This window comes from Diorhabda carinulata, chromosome X, assembly GCF_026250575.1.
Source record: "Diorhabda carinulata isolate Delta chromosome X, icDioCari1.1, whole genome shotgun sequence".
In the NCBI taxonomy this organism is placed as follows: Eukaryota; Metazoa; Arthropoda; class Insecta; order Coleoptera; family Chrysomelidae; genus Diorhabda; species Diorhabda carinulata.
This window is the reverse complement of record NC_079472.1, coordinates 32,643,780-32,667,201: the sequence shown is the minus strand read 5'-3', so window position 1 is coordinate 32,667,201 and position 23,422 is coordinate 32,643,780. Positions and strand designations below refer to the sequence as shown.

Genomic DNA, 23,422 nt, shown 5'->3' with positions numbered 1-23,422 from the left:
ATGGTAAGGGTTCGATTTTTAAGAAGTTATGCATATTACAACATTTTTTTTGTTTTTATTTTTGTTTAATATTATATATGTTATGGTATCAAGTTAGATCACGCTATATTTTTCCATTCAGTAAAAAGTTTAGAGCTTTAAGAATTGGCAAATCAAAAAATTTGCCGCGGAAAAGCGCGGATAAGTACTATTAATATTATTTTTTATAAGATCTTCATTACTTTCTTGCAATAATTTTGTGTTTATATGCTCGATGTGTTTAGGAAGAATTTACTTTTTTAAAAGCTTAAAACTAATATTTAGGATATTTATTATATAGACTAAGTGTTTGAAGACATTTTTGCGTGTTTTTAGTAAAAATTAAACAAATATAAAAACCTTAGGGATGTTTTCATACATTTGTTGTTAAAAAATTGGTTTTCTAAGCCGTGTGAAAATATCTGTAAAAAACACTATTAAGATGTTGGTGCAGTTTTAAATTATATGTTTTTGTTTAAGTTTCACCTAGTTCTTCGGGGGTAAGAGTTGTCACCCGAAAATATTTATTTGAATGGATGTAGAGACTGAATTTACCTAATTTGGAAAAAAAACTTAATGGTTTAAAAGAGCAACTTTTGTTAGGTAAAGGTTATACTGAAGAGCAAATTAATAACTTCAAGCGCACTTTTGCATATTTTAAAACCCAAGTGAAACAAAGGTGGTTGAAATCCCACAAAAAGGAGGATGTTTTTATCAAGTACAACCGGACGTGGCTAGAAGGAACCATTCAAATTCCTGTAGCTGGGCAAAGCCGACCAGGCCGACCGCTCAAGTCATTTGGAGAATCTAGTGAGCGCACCGAAAGAAGAAAAACCGAGGAGATTCGGTCGACATTAGATAAGGAAGTTATTGTTCATGCTGCTCAGACTGAATTGAGAAAATCTGGACAGAGAGACGCTTCAGAAATATTAAAGCAAATTACCTGCACTACTCCAAAACGTGCAACTAAGTACAAAAAAGCATTTTGTGACTCTAAAACTAAAGAGGTAGAGTCACTTACTGTAACAAAGGCTTTAGCTATGTTTGTTGATGCAAACTTAACTCGTCGACAATACGAAAGCATTAGAGTCACCAACAAAAAGTTTTTTCCATGTTATTCCCTTTTACAAAAGGAAAAACAGATGTGTTATCCACCTTCGGAAGAAATTAGAGTAACAGCTACATGTGTCGAGTGTAATTTACAGCCTTTAATTGATCTGACCATTAAGCGCTTATCTATGTACCTGGAAGAAATCCTAATTAGCATAAAACAAGAAGAGAGGGACAAACTTAAAATTATTTGTAAATGGGGTTGTGACGGCTCCCAACAATCCTAATACAAACAAAAATTTGAAAATGATTCCGATTCGGATTCAAATGTGTTTCAAAGCTGTTTTGTACCTCTGAAATTGATTGGTGGAAAAAACGATGAAAATGTACTCTGGGAAAATCCAACACCTTCATCCCCAAGGTACTGCAGACCTATAAGATTCCGATTTCAGAAAGAAAGTGTCGATGTTACGCTAGAAGAAATTGAGTACGTAAAAAAATCTGCGCAGTCACTAAATCCAACAGAAGTTGACTTAAATGGACAAAAGTTTTTGGTTAAGCACGTCTTTATCATGACAATGGTAGACGGCAAAGTTTGCAACGCGGCCACTGGCACTAAATCTACAAGCAAATGCTATTTATGTGGAGCGACATCCAAGGAATTTAAAACTTGGATGTTCGAAAAGAAGTTAGTCCTGAGACTACAGAGTTTGGGTTGTCAGTTTTACATGCAAGGATTCGTTTTTTTGAAAGCATTCTTCACTTAGCATATAAATTGCCAGTAAAAAAGTACCGCGAAAGAAAATCTAAAGCTGAAAAATGTCTAGAAAAGGAAAAGAAACTAGAAATCCAAGCTAGATTTCGCAGGGAAACAGGGTTACTGGTTGATATGCCAAAATCAAATTTTGGCAACACAAATGATGGCAGCACGAGCAGAAAATTTTTTGATGACCCAAAGCTAGCCTCTGAAATAACTGGAATTAGTTATGATCTGATCTATAGGTTAAAAGTTATTTTAGAGACTATTTCAAGTGGGTATAAAATCGACACAGACAAATATGACCATTACGCAATGGATACTGCTCGATTGTATGTAAGTTTATACCCTTGGCACCCAATGACGCCAACCATGCACAAAATACTTATTCATGGTGCAAAAATAATAAAAGATGCATTGCTGCCCATTGGACAGCTTTCTGAAGAGGCTGCGGAAGCGCGAAACAAACATTTTAGAACATACCGTCAAGATTTTGCTCGAAAATTTTCCAAGGAAAACTGCAATAGGGATATTTATAATCGGTTGCTTCTAAGTTCAGATCCCCTTCTTACCAGCATGAGAAAAATTAAAAAAAGAAAATTGGGTTCCTTTTTACCCGAAACCGTTAGTTTAATTGTAGCCGAGAAGCCAAATGAAAGTGATTCTTCAAGCAGCGAAGAAGAAAATATTTTCGATGACTAAAAATGTTTTTGTTATTTGATTTTAATAAATATGCTCAAATAACACATTTAAGAGTTTTTTTTATATACTAATATCATTTAGAATCAATAGAAGCAAAAATATATTTTTGACCGTGTAGATCGTTCAAATACCCGTATGTGCAGTGGTTCAGTTCGGTACAGTTCCAGTGCAGCTACCAACAACGAACCTCTTAAATTTTTATTCCATTATATACTGATTAATTATTTTATTTACAGAGGGCTTTTTTAATTAACAAATAATACATCCATTTTAAGTTTTTGTTCCAAAGGATTTGAAATATTTATTTACCCCATAATTCAAATTCAAATCAAATCAAATATTAAAAGATGTATACTTGCCTCTGTATATGGTAGCTTAAATCTTTATTGAACTGTCGGGACGCTACAAATAGTTTTCAAGGTTATTTATCTCACATTAACATTGTGGCGTAGTTATGCATTAATAGAAATACATTGTAAGTCAAAGTAACATAATTTAAGGAGTAGTGAATAAAAACAATGATCATTGAATTTGAATATATATATTTAGTCTCAATGAATATGAGTTTCACGGTTGTATTAACATAACAATTTTGGATATTGGACAATCTTCATTTATATGTTCTATGTAGCTAATTATTTTTTTCTTCTTATCATAACTTCTCTTTTATTTACTATTCAGGAAAATGCAAAAAGTAGTTAGATATTGTGTCGTTATTTAACTTTAAGATCATTTATGAGCTGAAATATGATTTTTTAAATAATATTAGAATTTTCTCCCACTTGGTAATCTGTATCTTAGTTTCCAGTGATTTTAGAATTAGATGGAAGTAAGATAAGAAAAACTATTACAAAACAATGACAGAAATGTTGGTACATGTCTTAGATCATTGGGTTGTCAATTAAAAAGAGTTAGTACTTACGGTTATTTTGAATATTATCACAGAATAATCTAAATATTTTTCATAAAGTTTTAATAAATGTACATGAGCTAATACAAGTTCTGATCTTTTATACCATGAGCCGTACAGAACAATAGGAGTTTGGACAGGTCAAAAGCCCTTTTTTCCAAGAATCTCTTCTCAACGAATTTCACTGAAAATACGATTTACTAATGAGGTTACCGTTGTGCAAAATGGAAAAACATTCCAGAGTCTTTTTCTGATAAAAAGAAGCGATATTGTAAGAATGAGAAGAAATTACCTAAGGACGATAAAAGAAATGGAAGAAATATATTTCATTTAGATAAATCATTGATCGGATACAACTGTTCCAAATCGATTACAGGCTTTTTTGAATAATTTATCTACTGGTTTAATCCCACCATCAGGAAATTGTACACATCGGCAGTTCTACAACCACGTGGTTAAAAAAAAATATTAACAGAATGGACTAACCCAAGCAGCACAGTGTCGTTATAATGACGTCAATTATTGGACATTATTAGTCGGCGACGTCGTAGACCAATAAGCGACGTCCATATGACGTGACATTTCAGATGTCATTTTGACGTCGTCTAGAGACGTCTTTCGTACGTTTGTTTTCGGTCGTTTTAAGTGCTTTTTAATCAACTATAAAAAAAATTAGAACGAAAGTTTATTACAAAAACTAAGCCCTATACGTGCTTTATAAAAAATTGTACATTTTAAATTGTTGTTTACCTAAAATTTGGATATAAATATAAATTCATTAATTAGCAATGAAAATACTAAACTGACGTTTTAAGTGGAAATGCAATTTGAATTTAAAGATGAAGTGAGAATGTTGTAATTAACAATTATTTAACTATTTTATTAGTAGGAAACAATTATTTTTAGCATCGATTCCTGTCGAGGCTGTCGACCAAGATTTAATTTTGGCGCGATTTTAATCGAAATGCCACGATACGATACGAGACGTGCAGGCGCATGCGTGCTGGACTGCTGGTGTGAACGCGTGTGCGCGTAATGGCGGACGGCAGCAAAAAGTTGTTTGGCGGTTTGGTGGGTGTTCTGTACCACTTAATATGTATTTTACAATTTAAATTATGTGATTCCAGTCGGCATATCTATCGACTTTTGGAGGGAGAGATTTTACTGGACATACAAACCGCATTTTAAATTTTTTGTTCATTTATTCTCTTGCAACTAATTGGAATTTTTGTGGCAAACGAGGTGAGAAAAAGGCTTTTAAAAACTTAAACGTAAAGGATGTGATTATTGGTAAGTGTTTTCACTTGTAGGTGCATACTTATTATTAATCTGAAACAACATTTTTAGGTGCTGTAAGAAAAAGCTCCCCTCTAGTCAGTCAGAAAGAAATAGAAGATACCATCAAGGTGTGGTTGAAACATGCACCAGAGAAATTGAAAAAGCAGCAGCATGGCAACCCGTAAGAAAAAAAGTGTTGTTAGTCAAAGACAACTCTACAGAAGGATGGCAGAAGCAAATTTAGCACCTGTGAGTCAGAATTGTTATAATACATCTTTAATAGTTAATAATGATTCCAATGAATCATCAAATTCCGTTTTTTTTGCTGGTTCAATGTGTGAAAGTGAAAATGACACCTGTTCCTCAAGAGATTTAGATTTTAATGTAAACTCGCCTAATGAAAATTTGCTCTTCAATGATGCGACGTTATACAACCATTTGACTTCCTATTCCAGTAACGTGCCCCCTAACGATTTATTTTCTAATGAACCGCCGCCTAGCGATTTGCATTCGAAATTGTCAAACTGGGCAGCTTCAAGGTACGTTCGACGTACAGTAGTTACTCATCTCTTGCATTATCTCCACCATTTAAAATCGTTAGTTCAGTCTCCGAATAAACCGTTACAACAGATTAATAGACGCTTAAAAGAAATTGAAATGACAGTGTACGAAAAACATGACTCTACTTCACCTGATGATGAACACTTCTGTAAATGTGAATTGTCCCATTTCTTAGGACCAACGCCAAATTTCTCTTGCAAGCAGTATAAAAAGCTTCATTATAAAGATTTTATTTTTTCTATTGCATCATATTCAGAAGCAAATTGTTTTTGTCTTACCTTAGAAGGACTGGTTTTCAAAATAGAAAATGTAGTGGATAATAATGGAGCAGTTTTTATATTAGGTAGGAGGTTTCAGGATTACCGTTCATTTTACAAATACCCTGTCGACTCAAAAGAATTTATCCAAAATTTATCAGAGTATATCGAGTTATTGCACTGCCACAAAGTTTTTTCGAAATGTATTGTTTTTCCTTTCAAGCAGGAATGGTTGTCATTTTCATTATTGCATCATTAGTAATTCCTTATTTCAACTTTTATGTTCTATAAGTGTAATAGTATGTAGTTTTTTAAGATTTTGTAATAAACTGGTATTAATTTGAACGCATTTTTTTATATTTTTGATCCTACTTATACGTCATTTGTCAAAAGTAAGTACGTCATTTTGACGTCTCACCAGCCGGACTAGGTACGTCATTAGTTGACGTCTGTAGGATGTGACATTAACCCGTCATAATCACGTCATTTTAGACGTCTTTTTAGACGTCCCCATTGGTCGCCAATGGCCTATAATTGACGTCATAGTAACGACACTGTGCTGCTTGGGAAATTCAAACAATATTAAATTCCATCCCAGTGCTGTGAAAAAAGAAATAGAAATTAAAAATACTACGTGTCAAAATTTAAAATCTAAGATAAGTGAATTATTTGTTTAGACATATTATGTTCAGATATAGTTTACTTTGTGTTCATTTATAATTGTGTTTATCATAAACAAACAACTGCGTCGTCAGCTACAAAACTTTTCTAAATACAAACAACGTTATCTTTTGTCTCATTTTGATTTGATGAAATATATTCAAGTAGTTAAAAACAATATGCAATAAATCATGTTAATTCGGCGTCTAGTAACCAAACGGTGACATTTTTGAAAGTCTCAACTACTGATCCAATCATTAAATTCATCATTTTTTTCGTTTGTGGTAACTATCATCGTTTCGAATTCTTGCCAACACCGTTTCAAAACTTACTTTTAGCGAATGGTCTTGATAAAGGATATTTTCATAATATTTTTCTATGGTTAAGATAATGTTAATGCTTTCTTCCATATTTTAAAATGTTACTACAAAAATTATTGTTACAGTAAAAACAAAGAAAACTGATATTATCTAGCTAAAATCAATTTTGAATTGTTTATTCCAGAAAGCTATACATTTGATTCGGAAACTAATATTATTTTTGGATTTTTCCGCAAAAATACTTAATTTTCTATGGTTTTTCGTATATTTTCAATTATTATGTCAAAAAATCTAGAAATTTGAAAAAAATTATAAACCATGTATAAAAAATTCTGGTAATTATCTACAAATAATCTCCGGGCCCCTATCGACTTGGGGTTGTGGGGGGTAATAAAGAAAAGTGTACTGAATACAAAAAAAAATATTCCAGCCGTAAGTCATCCCATGTTAAAAAAATATACAGGGTTAAAGAATAAAAATTTGACATTTTCGGAATTATGTGGGTTAACATATTTTAAATTTTATTTGAAAACAGAAAAATACAGCTAAATAGTGAAAATAATATGTGAAAAATATATGAAATTAATTCAGTGGAATTATGAACATTTAATTGTTAATTGACGTAATCATAAGTAATTATTATTTTATCATAGAAAAATACTGAAAATATGGAACAATTAAAAATTTATCTATTTTTGTATGGTAAAATATGGTAAAAAAAGGATCAAGGGGTGTGGGGAGGGATGATGTTAAAAGAGCACGGAAAGATGTAAAAATAGTTTTCTTGACTAGAACCCAACATAACCTAACTTAACCTAACCTAACTTAAAAACAATGACAGGCGGCTAATTCCACTTTCAATATATTTTAATTACCTCGCTCTAACACCCTCCACAACCCCAAGTCGATAAGGGTGGGGGATGATTTTAGATAATTACCAAAATTCTTTCGTTTCGAAGCTATTTGAGACAGATTTATTTTTGGCATCAATTGATCAAATATGTTTCGAAGTGATTGTATATATTGGATTCCTTCAGTTTCATATTTTTGAGAAATATACAGGGTTGAAGGTGTAGTAATTGTTTTTAATATCACTATAAGAATTTATAGTATGTACAGTTTTGGAATGACAACGTTGTAATACAAAAAAATCGGAAGAGGAACGTTGATACTGTAATATTTTTCTTATTTATTTCTATTCGTGGGGTGAATTAATAGACATTGTCTCTCACGTTCTTAATTTATTTACACACAATACAATACACTTAACTTCTATTACTTTCTATTTCGGGCTGTTCACTATGAATATTCATTATAAACTAAACTAAATTGCTCTACTCAAACTATATCCCAAAAGAGATTCTCAAAAATTCTATATAAAAAACAAATGAATAAATAGACCTTCCTAGAGATCAGCTCAAAAGAAACAATGTAAATAAACCGCCTGCTATATAAAAACAAACATCAAAGGTGCTGCACCATTAAATCCAGACAGGACCTGCTCCAGGGCGGAGACGAGAGATCATACAAAGCGAGTTATATAACGTAAATTTGAAAGTTATGATAAAATATATGCTTTGTTCGCGGTATTTTGAAAACATTCCGAATGTCTTCTGAATATCTTCTGAACGTTTCAAATGCGCATATTTTGTTCATAATATGTTCGGAACATATACTTTTTCACGAATGATCAAATATTAACGTTTTTCATCAATTGTTGTTGGACCGAATCAAAATGAATTACGCACAGCACCTTTAAAGTTGTTACTAAACTAAACTTTCAAAAATACACAAGTTGAACCTCATTACTAAATGAAAAAACTTAAAATCGTACTTTCAGTGAAATTAGTCGGGGGGAGGTAGAAATATCAATAAACGAAAGAAAATTTTAACGAAACTGTTTATTTTCTATTTGAGACATATACAAGGTGTCCCACGATGAGTTAAAACTATCTGTATATGGCAAAAGACTTAAAATTTCTACGTTTGGGTTTTCGGATACGATCTTTTCAACTAAAATATTATCAAAGATGGCCGACTTCCGGTAAGTTTAGGTATAGGAAAGTATACATGAATTTGCCTTATTTCTTACCATGAAAACAGAAAAATCGGGTGGTTCTATTAAAAAAAATGAAGAAATTTGATATTTATGACGTTAAACTCTGAACACTTTTTATACACACCCTGTATATAATGAAAAATTTTTCAATGTAGATTTAAATACGTCTGACATTGCTAAAAGCAACCGAACAGAAACCATTTTCATATCTTTAAGGGTATTCTCGTAAAAATATAATTTATAAGGGTCTGCAACGGTCAAATTTTGTACAAAAATATTAATAACTCAACTAGTATGGATTTTTCGAAAAAAGTTTTTAGACAAAAGTATAATACAATTTTTCGTACTTTTCAAAAATGTATTAATATACAGGGTGTTCCATTTAAAATAACAAAGTTACAGTCGACTTCTAATTTTACCCTAACCTAACCTAACCTAACCCAGCGTGGAACGAAACGTCACCTATAATTATGACTTTTATTATTTCTTACAAAAAGCACACTTCTCGACACTATTATTAGCTGCATAAGAATATTTTTCTAGCACAAGTCTTTAAAATTAATTTCATGAAGTTCCACTTCTTATCTGAGCACGTCCATAGTAACATTTATTTTCGATAGGTACGTTGAACTAGGCAAGCACTACTTCTCTCAGTTTACAATTATCCGAGCGGGGGAACGCTCGATTCACGTATAGAAATAGTTTAAAAAACGAAATACTTCAAAATGTCGCGGGTGTTTTTATTTCTTATTTCTTGTTTAATTTTATTAAACGTATCGGAAGGATCGAAAATTTTGATGGTATTTTCTCTGCCGTCTAGAAGTCATTACATACTAGGTAGATCTTTGGCTACCGGATTAAGGCAAGCTGGACATGATATTACGATGATTACCAAATTCACAGAAAAACCGCCTGAGGGTAGTGGTAGCTTTAGATACATTACTATACCTGATTGTCAATTGGGTGATTCCTGTAAGTAGAAATTAATATTTAATTCTGAATTATTATTCCAATGCCTAAATAATTACATTCTTATTTATAATATCTCGTTGACTCTTCAATATAAATATTCTGATTTGTTAACGTCCTGAAATAATTTGTCCAACTCTGTTTACCTGTATTTTGATCCATTATTAAAACAAGTTTTTCAATACCTCAATTAATAAAATAATTTTTTATTACTTTATGGTTATCAGTATCTTTTTCTATTTAAACATTAACATATATGTTTAATGTAAATTATTGACCTGTCTCTTTGCTCGTTTCTTCAGTCATGAGAGTCGTGACTTCTTTGGAATGTCTATATTCCTTCTTTTATTCTTCCTTCTATATTTCTCGATCTTCAAGTGACTTGTCTCGTCTTCTACTTCTTTTTTCCCTGGACTATATTGTCATCTGGTCATGTAGCAACGTGTCCAAAGATTGCAACAATTTTTTCATGCATAATGATAATAGTTCGAACCAGGGAATTTTAAACAATGTCTTACAGCTCAGCATTTAAAATGAATTAATTTATTTGAGATCTTTAGCTCGTATGAGAAGATTAAGAAGACGAACATTCGGACCAAATTCATATTATTGTTTTTGATTATGTATATAAACTGATAAAGATAAGTAAATATATTTTAGAAAATATGATTCATTCAATGCCTATCATTATTACAACTTAAGTTTTACTTAATATGATACGAATAAAAATAAAACTAGATTTATCGGTATTTCAGAACGCTTCACCAAAACCAACTATTTTCTTGAAATTTTTCCACTATATTGTCAATAGTAATTATGTTTTTACTTAAAACAGTGAAAAATACCGTTAAATTGAAAAATAACAAACGATTCTGTCGTCCTAAACGACTTCCCATTATTTAAATAACGTACAATATAATGCTGAATTCTGATTGTACAATATGTTAAATTACATTCACCTATTTCTATTTTTTTCTCTTAACCTCCAATCAATACGTTCAAACATTCGTATTGTGGCCTCTAAACAGTTTAAAGAAGCTAATTCATATTTGAAATGCATATCTGCGTACTCGATTTAAGTCTTCCATTATAACTTTTAATAAGTGTATTATTGACAAGTATGACAGCTACTTAATAGATTAACGAATAATTCTATGGTCACTTGATTTACTATACAATTTTGAAAATTTCTGTTGGAAATGCCTCACGGTCCACACAAGTTTCAAGTTCCAAGATTTTGCATTTCGTGTCGTGTATGACACAAGCGAATTAGGTGGAATTGTCATATTTCGCGTTTAGATTTCAAATGTTTCTACAGAAGAAATTCATCGTTTATTTTTGTATCCATATTAAATCAAGTCCAAAGGTTGGTTTTATCAAGGTCTTAAAGATCTTGCTGAACGTTAAGTTCGAATATTAAGGATTTCTTTTTGTACGATTATATAATAATGTCTTTGGTATTTATGAGATACCCTTTATACAATCGATTGTTTATAGAAAGCATTATTACTAACTCTTTTTTTTTCGAACGATTTCTAAAGAAAGGCATGTTTTTAAACTATAATATCCTACGCGAAAAGGCAGAAAATAATTTAATTAAAAGTTTTATCAGTTTACAAGAAAAACTATTGAAACTGAAAAATTAATATCAGAATTTTGATAATTGAAATTGAGATAAAAATATTGTGTGGGGTTAGAGGAAGTTAGTATGTCGTAATTAGGGTTAAAACAAGGTTAGTGTGAATTAATATTACGAAATTGAAAATGTTCTTAAAATGGCGATTAATTCTTCGGTCATTTCATGCTAATGGATATAAGAATGATGGGTAGAATATGCCGTAATTATAAGGAGTGTTTAATTGACATTGAAGCCTTGATAAAAACAGTTTGGTAATGAATATTCTAGTACAGCGTTTGCGAAACTTTTTTGAACGCGCCCCGTGAAGAAATTTCAAATTTTATTTATTATTATTATTTAAATTGAAAAAACTTATATAACAATAACATGAGTAATCAATTAATTAATTACATAGTAATTTTAATCTGTTTAATTTTTTAAATACACCAAGGCCGGGATCGCAGCTTATGTTTGGATGTTCATTGTCACATTAAACGCTAATTAAATTATCAAGTTGTTTACCAAAATTGAGCATTTCTTCATTTTCAATATCGACAGAAAAATGGTCAAATATTCTTTGAAGGAAAATCCGGAGGGTAGTCTATTAAGTACGAAAGATGTTTTGCTTAGAAACTGACACTGTTTCAAGATGTAAATCTTCTTTACCGTAGTTTTTATGGATTTAAGTGATTTTATATAATTTTTCAAAGTCTTTGAAATTTCCTTTTGGAAATAGTTGTTTTCACAGAGTCGTTTTTTGAATTATTGCAATAGCTTTTTGAAAGTCATCGCGACACTTATTAATATTAAACCACTTTATGTAATTTCAGGTCAATTGGCGTCTACTTTTGTCAGATCTTGTCGATTAACAATCCATTGAAGCCGATTGAGGTTGATTGTTATTATTTGATGGTGATTGATGTCGATTCACAGAGATTCATGTCATTTCATTTCAATTGATTTTGATTGATGTCTTCTGGTGTCTATTGACTTCGATTGATGTCGATTCACAGGAATTCATGTCATTTCAGGTCAATTGGCGTCTAGTTTTGTCACATCTCGTTTATTAACAATCCATTGAAATCGATTGAGATCGATAGTCACTTGTTGTTGATTGATGTCTTGTGGTTATGTCGATTCATTTCATTTCAGCTCAATTGGTGTCTAATTATGTCAGATCTGTCGATTAACATATATTGAATTCGATTAAGATCGATAGTCACTTGACGTTGATTGATTTCGATTCAAGGCAATTCATGTCATTTCAGGTCAATTGGCGTCTACTTTTGTCAGATCTTGTCGATTAACAATCCATTGAAGCCGATTGAAGTTGATTGTTATTATTTGATGGTGATTAATGTCGATTCACAGCGATTCATGTCATTTCATTTCAATTGATTTTGATTGATGTCTTCTGGTGTCTATTGACTTCGATTGATGTCGATTCACAGGAATTCATGTCATTTCAGGTCAATTGGCGTCTAGTTTTGTCACATCTCGTTTATTAACAATCCATTGAAGCTGATTGAAGTTGATTGTTATTATTTGATGGTGATTGATGTCGATTCACAGAGATTCATGTCATTTCATTTCAATTGATTTTGATTGATGTCTTCTGGTGTCTATTGACTTCGATTGATGTCTATTAACAATCCATTGAATTCGATTAAAATCGATAGTCACTTGACGTTGATTGATTTCGATTCAAGGCAATTCATGTCATTTTAGATCAATTGGCGTCTACTTTTGTCAGATCTTGTCGATTAACACATTATTTGACAAATTCTTCCAAAAATATGTTTAAATTTGAAGGAATTCGTTTCACTGCCAACGCCAATTAGAGCATCGGAATTTAAACGGTCCGGTAGTTGTGTTTTTCTGCGACCTGATAACAGATCGCGACTCACATTTTGGAAGTCCCTGGTCTAGTACAAAAAAAAATATTGTAGTTTATACTCTTCGGGGTAATTAATATACCAATTATTAATAAATCACTAATTTGCGTTATATTTTAATATTACATACTAAATTGTGTAATTAGATAAAAAAAATGAAAACCAGTTTCAATGTCAGTTGTTAACATCACGACAATTTTAAACACAGGTTTGTATTACAACAACAATAGTTATAATGCCATACATTACCTTTAATGCCTAATTGTATTGTTTGATGAGAATAAATGTCCTTGACCAAATTTAATGTTGCTATTGAAATATTTGAGAAGCAAATTACCAAAAAGATTTTTAGATAGATATATACTTTAAAATAATAGAAGAAATATTTGAATGCCGATACTTTTCAAAAGTTTTTATTCATTCACAGTTAATTTGAAAATATGTAAATTTAAAAAAAGTTTATTGCGTTGTTGGAGTCATGAGAAGAATTCTGGACATAACTCGTGTGGATTCCGCACGCCTAAACATTCCCACGTGTCAAATATCACTATTATCTAATATACTGTGAGTACATTCCACTGAGCACTCACGACAATCACGTTCATGACCATGTTCTTTCCCGTTCCACTTAGTCCAGAGCGTATCATCGTATACCCAAGCGAAATTGATTAAAAAGTTTTGAGCGTTGTGATTAATATTAAGGAATGGCAGAACAGAAAAAATGGAGCGAAAACTTGTTGCAATTTGCGTTTTGAAAATTTCGCTAACACTGTCAACGCTCACAACGATCGTAGTTGCAATGTGGAAAGCTCAAAAAATTATTTCTTGCGCCGTGAACGTTTGTAGCCTTGAAACTTTTTTGAAAATTGTTTAGAAAACATAAATATTTGAAATAATGATTTCTCCATCCAAATCCAAAATTTCAATGTTGATTTCTCGAAGCTCATTCATTTAAAAAGTTCTCAAATGTACCTCGTACTATAAAATTGTTTCTGGTTATTATTCAATTAACTTGCCAACAACTTTGGTTGAACTTCGCTCCGAAATATCGTGTTTGAATTAATACTGTTTTGCATTTGCATTTATTTTAATTGAACGTATATATAAGTAGATGTGATTGTTGTTGAAAATATGTACATTATATAACGTACTTTTTTTGTTTAAATCAATTTTTTAGGTTGGGGTTATTAACAGACAAAAAACTCTTCATGAAACGGACTTGGAAGTTGTTATTCTTTCATAAAATATTCATTTGTAAACTCAGCATTTATTTTATTATATATACTTGTATTATAGATTTTTGGTCAAGATTTTGTTGTAACATTGTATTAATATTTTGTAACTTTTGTTCAGTTAATATTTTATTGTATTTTCGTGTTAATAAAGTTGTTATTTGTTTTTTAAAAAAGTGTTTCATCACGAAAACACGTATATGGCGCAGTCAGTAGGATTCGTACGGGTGATGGAAATAACTTTTACGGGTCGTTTCGATAAAAAACTTTCTGTGATATCAGTGTTTCAACACTCAAGTACGAATACTGAAAACCTACCCTTCAAAGTTTAGAAATGATTATTTTATAAAAGATTAATAGGTAATTCCTCCCTATTTGAGATCGAAAAATAATTAAATGTCTTCCATCTTGTTTGGTTTCATCTTCTTCAAGTTTTTTCTACATTTTATTAGAAAATACAGGATTAATAATGCAATCAGGATGATGATTATTATGGACCAAATATTGTCGTAGTTTTTGAAATTTCTAGTTATTTAATTGGTTTTAGATCTCTTGCTACTTCTCTGCAAATATCGTATAGTCCTTCGAAGTCAATCTGTTTCAAATTTGGTGAATGGTACGTTTGAGTTTGTAAGAATTTAGATTCTAGTTTTGACGCAGATTTTTGGTTAATATTTTGTTGCAACTTTTGGCTATTTTAAAAAAAAGTGTTGCATCACGAAAACACGGAATTCTTTGGAAGTTTTAAGTTTTTCTCATATCACACAGACCTTTGAAATAAAGTATCACTTCCAGCAGCTAGGGTTGTGACTTTTTTGTAAAGTTAACGCGATTTTAGAAAAGGTAAATAAAAATAGATGTTAGTCGTCGCACAAAATAAAATCACGAAACCCATGCAATGAAAAGATGTAAACTGAATGATGTTTGTAACAAAAAGTTAATAATAAATAGTTTAGCACGAGAACGATTTCCGTGGCGCTGGGATCTGGCTAAGCCATTTTGAAAATCGATCCAAAAGGAAAAGGAAAAATACAATTTTTTGATATGTCGCTTCATTTTCGGAATACCGATATTTGTATCATTTCGCAGCCAAAATTGTCTAGAAAATAACTTCGCGCTAGAATTATTTTGTAGTTTAATTAACTAATTAACGTAACCCCACTTGGGCTACACCTCTGAACCTCGCCCCCGGCCTATTAAGTTGGAATTTCTGTAACCGTTGGTGATATTTATACTGAACACACTGTTTATACTACCACTACACTAACACTCACAATTACACTGTCTGAAGCGCGTTTCGATAACCAAGATATCGTCTTCAGGGAAGGTGAACTGGTCTAATTGCCATTTTGTTATGCTCAAAAGTCACAGATCTCGAGGAACGGGTGGGTTTTGAACGGGTAAATTTGGAACTTGCAGTTAGTTTTATCTTTCGAAATAGAATTAATGATGTTGGAACACTTACCAGAAAACATTTTAAGGGTACCTTAGAAAACTGGGCTCATCTGGCTTTTTAATTATAAGAAAAAACAAAATTAAATAAATTTTGTAAGTATTAGGAGCATATTACTTGCTGGATAAGCATATTTCAACATTTAATTATCGATAAAATCTTCAAATTATTGCTAAATAGTGAACAATTCTTCATAAAAAACGTAAAGTAATGAAAGTCGTATATGACTGCCCATTTTGGTTCAGCAATATGTTCTTTTTGATATATTTTTGGAATATCTGAAAACTTTTTTTTGTTATATTCATGTAGAATTTAAAGCAATAACTCTTTATTCTAATGAAATGTTAAATAGCGTCGGTTCCATAATGCGATTCTTGAACTAAAGTCCTTAATTGTGACTTCAAGTGTCGATATCTCAAAAACGAAGAGAAATATCGAAAAATTTTATTCTTAATTTTCGTTCTATTTCGGCCAAATTAAGCCTCAGAAATTATACTCTCTCCAATAGTCTTTTACGTGTCCAATTCCAGCCACAAAAATGGAAAAAAAAACACTCCAAATATTTTACATTTTGTTGATGATGTTTGTCTCATATACTCAGTACTTCATTATTCTTCTTTGTTGGAACACTTTTCATTGTTCTGGGGGTCATTATTATTATTACAATCAATATGGACTATCGGTGTAAATAAAACGTTCGCTATTCATTTCAAAACAATTAAATAGTTACTCTAACAGATACACACAAATAGAAATTATACATAATAGAAATCTATAGATAGAAAAATAAAAACAAAACAATATCCTTAACTTCACAAAACAACTTTCCAAAAAGACTGACAATGACATTTTTATTAGGCATGGCACATGACAGATTTTAGGTGCGTTCTAAAACAACTCTATTAATGTTAAAAATTATATGGTACATTTGATGACATAAAGTACTTTACTTACTTTAGAGTACGTTGTACGTTTGCCAATTCTAGTTACACATGTCATTTAAACTAAATAAATTCAAAAAAGATTTATGTTTATTTAGAAATAGAAATAAATTAATTTTCCAAAAAAAAAACAGAAACACAAATGGGAATGGCAAGAAAAAAATAAGATATTTTTTTAATAAACAAAATTCACTTCCAAGTAAACTAGTCATCATTAATTCCAATTATAATTGACAGTCAACAGCATTTAGATAATTTGAGGTTAAGATTATTTAGCATAATAATTATCTATAATTTTTTATATAGCTATCATTCATAGGTTTGATTAATTATTACATAAATATGCATGAGCTTCAAGGACGTTTGTTAGTAACGTTAATAATGTTTAAAATATATTGCAACTGTTCTTTCAACTATTTTTAAAAGCTTCACTGCTTTTTTAATTTTTGATAAGATATATGAGTTTATATGCAAACATTATCGCACTCTATTTTCAACATCTCCTTTGAATTCAAATTTTTTCTCACGCAAGTATTTCGCCATGGGTCTGAATGAATAGCAATATGACGATGCCAGGTCCGGACTAAATGCTGAATGTGATACATCAACACATTTTTAGATCTTATTTCGATTTACTTTCGCAGGATGGGGTTTAGCATTAGTTTGTTCTAAGAGAGCTCAATTTCGGTTAATTAAACCTAGATATTTCTCTTATAAAATCTCATAAATTCGCATCATCTGTCTACTGATCACATCAAGACTTTACGATAGAAACGATTTCAGTTTACGACTGATTGTCCTTCGTCTAACCACTGAGATTTTTTATATTCAATTCTCTCAGAATTTTCACGACGAATAAGTATGAGCTTAATACTAACTATTATTATGATAAAGTTGATTTAAAAACGTATGTAATGTGTGAAAAAATATATGAACATAGTGTAGGCGTTGCAAATTCTATCCGACTGCATCCAAACACACGAATACAACAAATGTCAGATGAAGAATAAATCCGTTATCATTCTTATTGTAAAATTGGAAAATTGATTACTCAAACGTGATTATTATTTTTTATTTCAGCTGAAGCATCGACTGACATCAACTTCTTCGAGTTTACAGAAGCTAATCCTGTGCTCAATATCCCGTTTATGAATATGTTTGGTGCCGCATGTACACGTAACGTTTTCGAAAACAAAGATGTACAAAAACTTCTAAACTCTAACGAAACTTTCGATGTAGTTATAGCAGAAATGTTAATGACAGACTCCCTCATAACTTTAGGATGTCATTTTAAAGCACCAGTTATACTTTTAAGTCCTTTAAGTCCTCCTGCTTGGGTAAATAACGTCGTTGGAAATCCTTCACCTCCGTCTTACGTTCCCAATCCCTTCGTTAGTTACGGCGAGAAAATGACCTTTTGGGAGAGAAGTTCCAATGCTATGATGGAATTGTTGCAAAAATTGGATTTGGAATTTTGGTTTTATGGGGTACAAAATAAGCTCGTACAAGAATATTTTCCGCAGTGCGGTAATATGCACGATATTCATAAAAACGTAGCCTTGGTGTTGTCTAACACGCACGAGAGTGTTAACATACCAAGTCCTCGAGTTCCAGCTATTGTCGATATTGGAGGTTTCCATATTTTCCCTGGAAAAAAACTACCAGCCGATTTACAAAAATTGTTAGATGGTGCCAAAAATGGTAAGTATGTTGCAAACGCTATTTCAATGGAAATTACGATCATTTGTATACAACATACCAGGAATTAAAAAGGTTTTTTGTTTATTCACTTTCTTAGAACAATCTCCAGAAATTTTAAAAATCATTCAACCTTAAATTTCTATATATAGTGAAAAAATAAAACATCAATTTTCATAATATAATATAACATGTACGTTTTTACCAGTCATCTCTTGTTTTTCATTTCAATCTAATTAATTATACCTAATCTATTTAACTTTCTATATAAAAAAAATTACAGCATGCTCCAAACGCATCTCTGCCTCTAGGTTTCAGTACTAGGAATGTCTGAAAACTGTCCGATCTCAATTTGAAGATGTCAGGTCAGGAATTTGTTGACCACCCACCGTATTTACCAGATCTGACCCCAATCGACTTTTCCTTTTTCTTAACCTAATAGAATATCTTAGTCACACCGAGCATATGTACAATCTAGCAAAAGAATTTTTCAGAAACCAACAAGATTTAATTTAATGAGCGTCCTGTTCCTACCTGTACCGTGGTCTACTGTGCTTTTGAGTTAGTCACTCTGAACGACCCCAGGGTGGGAAACGTATACCCTTAACCTATCCAATTTTCATCAGGCAACATTTTAAACAACCCTCGTACTGTGGTGTGAAAATTTATTACAGATATGTACATTAAACTAAGCACTATCCACTACATTATCCAATAACACTTAACTATGCACTAAATTATCACTAATCTACTTTATTTAAATTCGGCGATTGTTTTACTTTTTGCTGTCACTACGACATCGGATTTTTTCTGACTCTGCGGCTGATAAAGACTTCTTTCCTAGAAATCGCTTATTTGCCCAGAAAAAACAAAAAGGCTTTTTAGAATTGTCTCTTTAAAAAGCCTTAAAAAGAGTCTAAAGTGCAATAAAAACAAGTTTTCTTGGGTTATCGTCACTCTCTAAAGCTAATTGTTATTTCCAATATATTCCTAGAACCTTTTTAATTTGAATTTTCATCAAAATGTTAAAATGTTCTGAATACGAATTTAAATTTATATTTCATTAATATTTGCTGACCTAAGTCACCCTTTTCAACCTTTCGTTTATACTATTTTTAGTTTAAGGTTATGACCTTCATTCGAATGAATTTTGATTTTAAATTAGTTAGTTCTGTTTCGTACATTTTATTTTATATAATAGCAACGACAATGTTTATACTAATGTATTATATTGTGTTAAATATTTCTAAATTTGTGCATAACCACGTGGTGAAGAAACCGTAAAAGTAAACTGTTTTGTTTGTCTATCAGAAGTTTATTTATCATCTACGAATAATAATATCAACAGTAATAGTCATCAATTTGATTCTATGCATTGTTTGTCATAATGAGATAATATATTTTTAAGAATACGAACCATTTCCTCGGGTACAAATAAATCGGACTCTGACTAAGTTTGTTAATGAAAATTATCTTGTACGTTTATTCCGATTGTAGTAACAAACAGTGTTTTATAATGTGAATCAGAAGTTGATTCACTTATTTCATAAAATCAATCACTATAATGAATTTAAAATTTCTAAATTATTATTCACTCACACACACAATATCTCATTAAACTTTCTTAAATCTGTGTGTTTAAGTAACAAAACTACATTAATCACAATTAAAAAAATCAGAAATATTATGGCTTAAACATTTCTTTTTCAAATTTTCTATCGGTGGTTAGTAAATACGAAAATAATATTCTAAAAACGTGGTATTGAAGAAAAAACTAGTCTACTACTACTAGTCTACTCATATCTCATATATTCTTTTCTTTTTAATTATCACCATCATCAATATCCATGTAATTAAATTAATAAAGCTTTAAAACGGAACATATCAATTAATGAATCTATTGAAAACAATTATTTTAAGCAAGCATTAATAAATGCCGACTTTGAGTTGTGTTGTTTCCCCACATTTTCATCCCCAACAATAAATGTCTTATTTCTTAGGTGTTATTTATATTAGTATGGGATCCTATGTGAAACCTTCGTTAATGAGACCAGAAATGAAAAAGGCAATGTTAAATGTGATTGGATCTCTAAAGCAAACAGTTATTTGGAGATGGGATGAAGATGAATTACCAGGAAAACCAGACAATTTGATTATTGGAAAATGGTTTCCACAACAAGAACTTTTAGGTTAGTCCTTTTAATTTTAACAAAAATAATATTTAATCAATAATTTATCGTTAAGGTATTTGCTTATTACGAAATAGTGTACAGTATATTTTTATGTTATCAGTCTTTCACCTAATTTTGTTAAATAATTTGTGAACAAATAATTAGATAAGACTCTATCTCAACGCGTGATTTGTTACATTACTTTTTCTCCGATATTTTTTTTTGTAAATTGGTATAATTTTTCTTTTTTCAATTTGTACTATAAAAAGAGAGTATCGAATTAAGAAATTTGGTTTATTTTACGAAATTTTTATTTGAAATAAATACTTAATGTATGCAAATGTTATATTATCACTTTACTTGAAAAACGTCTTCAATTTTCAGCTCATCCCAATTTAAAACTCTTCATCACTCATGCTGGTTTATTGAGTATAACTGAAACTGTCTACATAGGTGTTCCTATATTAGCAATACCTGTACTGGCAGATCAAATAATGAATGCAGTAAAGGCAGAATCGTTTGGTATCGGTAAACACTTGCCACATTCTGAATTAACTGAAGAAAACTTCAGGAAAACCATTACAGAATTACTCAACAATCCAAAGTAAGTACTGATAATTAAAAAGTCAGTTTTTAGAAATAGATAAAAGATCATGTCAATATTTGAAGTAGAATTATCGATCGACTAAAGTTTTTATTTTTTCAACTGAAATTCTACATTTAAAAAAAAATTGTGGTGTCCATTTTATAATGGAATTTTCTTTCATGATCCTTAATTAGAAAATATCACTGTCAACAGTCCTGTATATATTTATTTTCATTCCCATCCACTAATCTTTATTTTTACTCATTATTTCATAAATTTGATATATAATACTTTCCTTAAGCATTACATTTTCTTATTCTTAGAATATGGCTTGCATACAATATAGACAATCTTTCATACTTATTTGTAATATAATTTGCATACTTCATGAAGTTTTTGGATTATTACTTAAACAATACATACAATTCTTCATATGTCTTTGTTTGTAATGTGGCTTGTATAACTTTAAATATGAATTTTTATTTATATAATTCTTCATACTTTGCTATGTGGTTTGCATAGCTTATTACTTTAATTATGACTTTCTCAACTATACAGAACTCTTCAAACTCCTTTGTAATATGGTTTGCATAATTTGTGTAGTCTTCATACTAATTTGAAATGTGGTCTGTACAAGTTGAGACTTTTTACTACGACATTTTTGTTTCTTTAGATATGCAGAAAACGTGAAACACAGATCCGTTCTGATAAAAGACAGACCAATCAAACCCCTAGACTTAGCAGTTTACTGGGTTGAATTCGTCATTCGACACAAAGGAGCTCCCCATTTGAAGGTGTACGGAAGTAACTTACCTTGGTATCAGTATTTCCTATTGGATGTCATCATTGTATGGGGTTTAGTATTTTTAATATCGATTTATCTAATAGGTAAGGTCTTTAAGACCATTTGCTGCTCGTCCAAGGGTGAAAAGGTTAAAAAATCATAGGATATGTATTTTTTAAATTGTTTTATTACAATAAATGTCGCGTTATCTGGAATATTTTGTTTAAAATGATGAAAAATAAAATTTCGTTGGGTTAATAGAGTATCAACGTTTGTACAATTGACTCATTTACATATAAATTTTTAAATTTAAATTTTTTGGAAAATATATGTTTTATAATAAAAAAAATTCTTATGGACATAACGAACCATGAGATTATGAATGCTAGACAACATTATATATCAATTGTTATTTTCCATAGTTGAAATAGTTTATTTAATTTTTATTATCTGTAATGATTTTTATATGTTTGTACATATATTTTATTATTTTCCTAAGAATAGGGGAATGGAAATGTATCAATTATACATCAATTTTACAAGAAATTGTTTCTTTAAGATAACTTAGTAGTACAAAGTTTTATTAATTATAGTTAAATCCCATTTATATTAACTGTATATTGAATAAAACGTTTTACATTGTTAATAAAAAACCCGAAATTTTGAAGTAGTTTTATTTCATTTATTTAAGTCCAATATCAATTTATTTCACACCCATATGATCATTTCAGAGCTCTTACCATTGTTTACATTTAGATAATTTGATGATTCATTTTATTTTTAATATATTAATAATAATAAGACTTGTATTTTCAATAATAAATGAAGCAACCAAATGTTCCTTTTTCATACTCCTTTAAAAGGACAATTGTTTCATTAATCGCGCTCGAAGAGAAAAAAAATCAATATTTCGGTACGATACATATGAATTGTTATATTCTTTCCTTTCGCCCATCTCTAGCAATGCCTAACGGGTTCAGAACAGAGATATGAAGAATAGAATAAGAGCCAATACGGGCGAACCCACTAATGCCGTGAGCTGTCATTTTAATGTTAACTTTGGAGGCAAATTTGAAAATACGATAATCTGTAGGCTTCAGACGTTACTTCTAAACTTGCATAAAAATTGTAAACTTGCATACTTTTCCGGCAATTTGAAGACGTACATCGAGAAAAATTGTTTAGAAATGCGAAATAGCTCGGTATTATGCTTCCCAGAAAGTGTAGTCGATATTTTAACATACATATTATATATGTCTACTTAGTGATGAAAGGAAATATCTTCAGGTATAAAACCTTTTAATGTTTTTCCACATTTTTCACCGCACACAACACGTTCGAACCGAAAAACCTGAAAATAACGACTACAGTGTTCACTAACTGATACTTATAAAGTAAAACTGCTTAATCTGTGATCAAAAATCCGGAAACATGAGTGCGTTGCCTCAGAAAATAATCTTCAACGACGAAAGCACCGAATCGGCACCCATCAGCGTTGCCAGT

The 23,422-nt window shown here is 30.7% G+C and overlaps 3 protein-coding genes across 7 annotated transcripts in view; all 3 read left to right on the top strand.

The window, feature by feature from the left end:
* LOC130902488 (uncharacterized) overlaps positions 1 to 22,134 on the top strand; it is a 46,677-nt gene extending 24,543 nt beyond the window's left edge. The window contains exons 7-13 of the mRNA XM_057814678.1: positions 561 to 1,212; positions 1,836 to 2,099; positions 9,356 to 9,544; positions 17,761 to 18,381; positions 20,379 to 20,567; positions 20,934 to 21,153; positions 21,809 to 22,134. Of these exons, the coding sequence (XP_057670661.1) occupies positions 561 to 1,212; positions 1,836 to 2,099; positions 9,356 to 9,544; positions 17,761 to 18,381; positions 20,379 to 20,567; positions 20,934 to 21,153; positions 21,809 to 22,082 (2,409 nt within the window). The 3' untranslated portion in view covers positions 22,083 to 22,134. The remainder of the gene's footprint in view (positions 1 to 560; positions 1,213 to 1,835; positions 2,100 to 9,355; positions 9,545 to 17,760; positions 18,382 to 20,378; positions 20,568 to 20,933; positions 21,154 to 21,808) is intronic.
* Positions 3,929 to 5,878, top strand: LOC130901465 (uncharacterized). 5 transcript variants are annotated; one of them, XM_057812885.1, is made up of 4 exons: positions 3,929 to 4,281; positions 4,344 to 4,508; positions 4,565 to 4,727; positions 4,785 to 5,878. In XM_057812885.1, the coding sequence occupies exons 2-4, from the start codon at positions 4,473 to 4,475 to the stop codon at positions 4,898 to 4,900; spliced, it is 315 nt and encodes a 104-aa protein (XP_057668868.1). In that variant the 5' UTR covers positions 3,929 to 4,281; positions 4,344 to 4,472; the 3' UTR covers positions 4,901 to 5,878. The 5 variants fall into 5 exon arrangements, with proteins under 5 accessions (XP_057668868.1, XP_057668867.1, XP_057668866.1 ...); XM_057812884.1 differs by having other exon boundaries at positions 4,565 to 5,878; XM_057812883.1 differs by having other exon boundaries at positions 4,344 to 5,878.
* LOC130901470 (uncharacterized) lies at positions 9,152 to 14,462 on the top strand. Its single transcript, XM_057812893.1, has 2 exons — positions 9,152 to 9,544; positions 14,232 to 14,462. The coding sequence occupies exons 1-2, from the start codon at positions 9,298 to 9,300 to the stop codon at positions 14,243 to 14,245; spliced, it is 261 nt and encodes an 86-aa protein (XP_057668876.1). The 5' UTR covers positions 9,152 to 9,297; the 3' UTR covers positions 14,246 to 14,462.
* Positions 22,135 to 23,422: the final 1,288 nt, after the last annotated feature.

What these genes read in the sequence shown, in the direction of transcription:
- LOC130901470 (XM_057812893.1), top strand. Translation starts at nt 9,298, where the DNA reads ATGTCGCGGGTGTTTTTATTTCTTATTTCTTGTTTAATTTTATTAAAC.
- LOC130901465 (XM_057812884.1), top strand. Translation starts at nt 4,887, where the DNA reads ATGGCAACCCGTAAGAAAAAAAGTGTTGTTAGTCAAAGACAACTCTAC.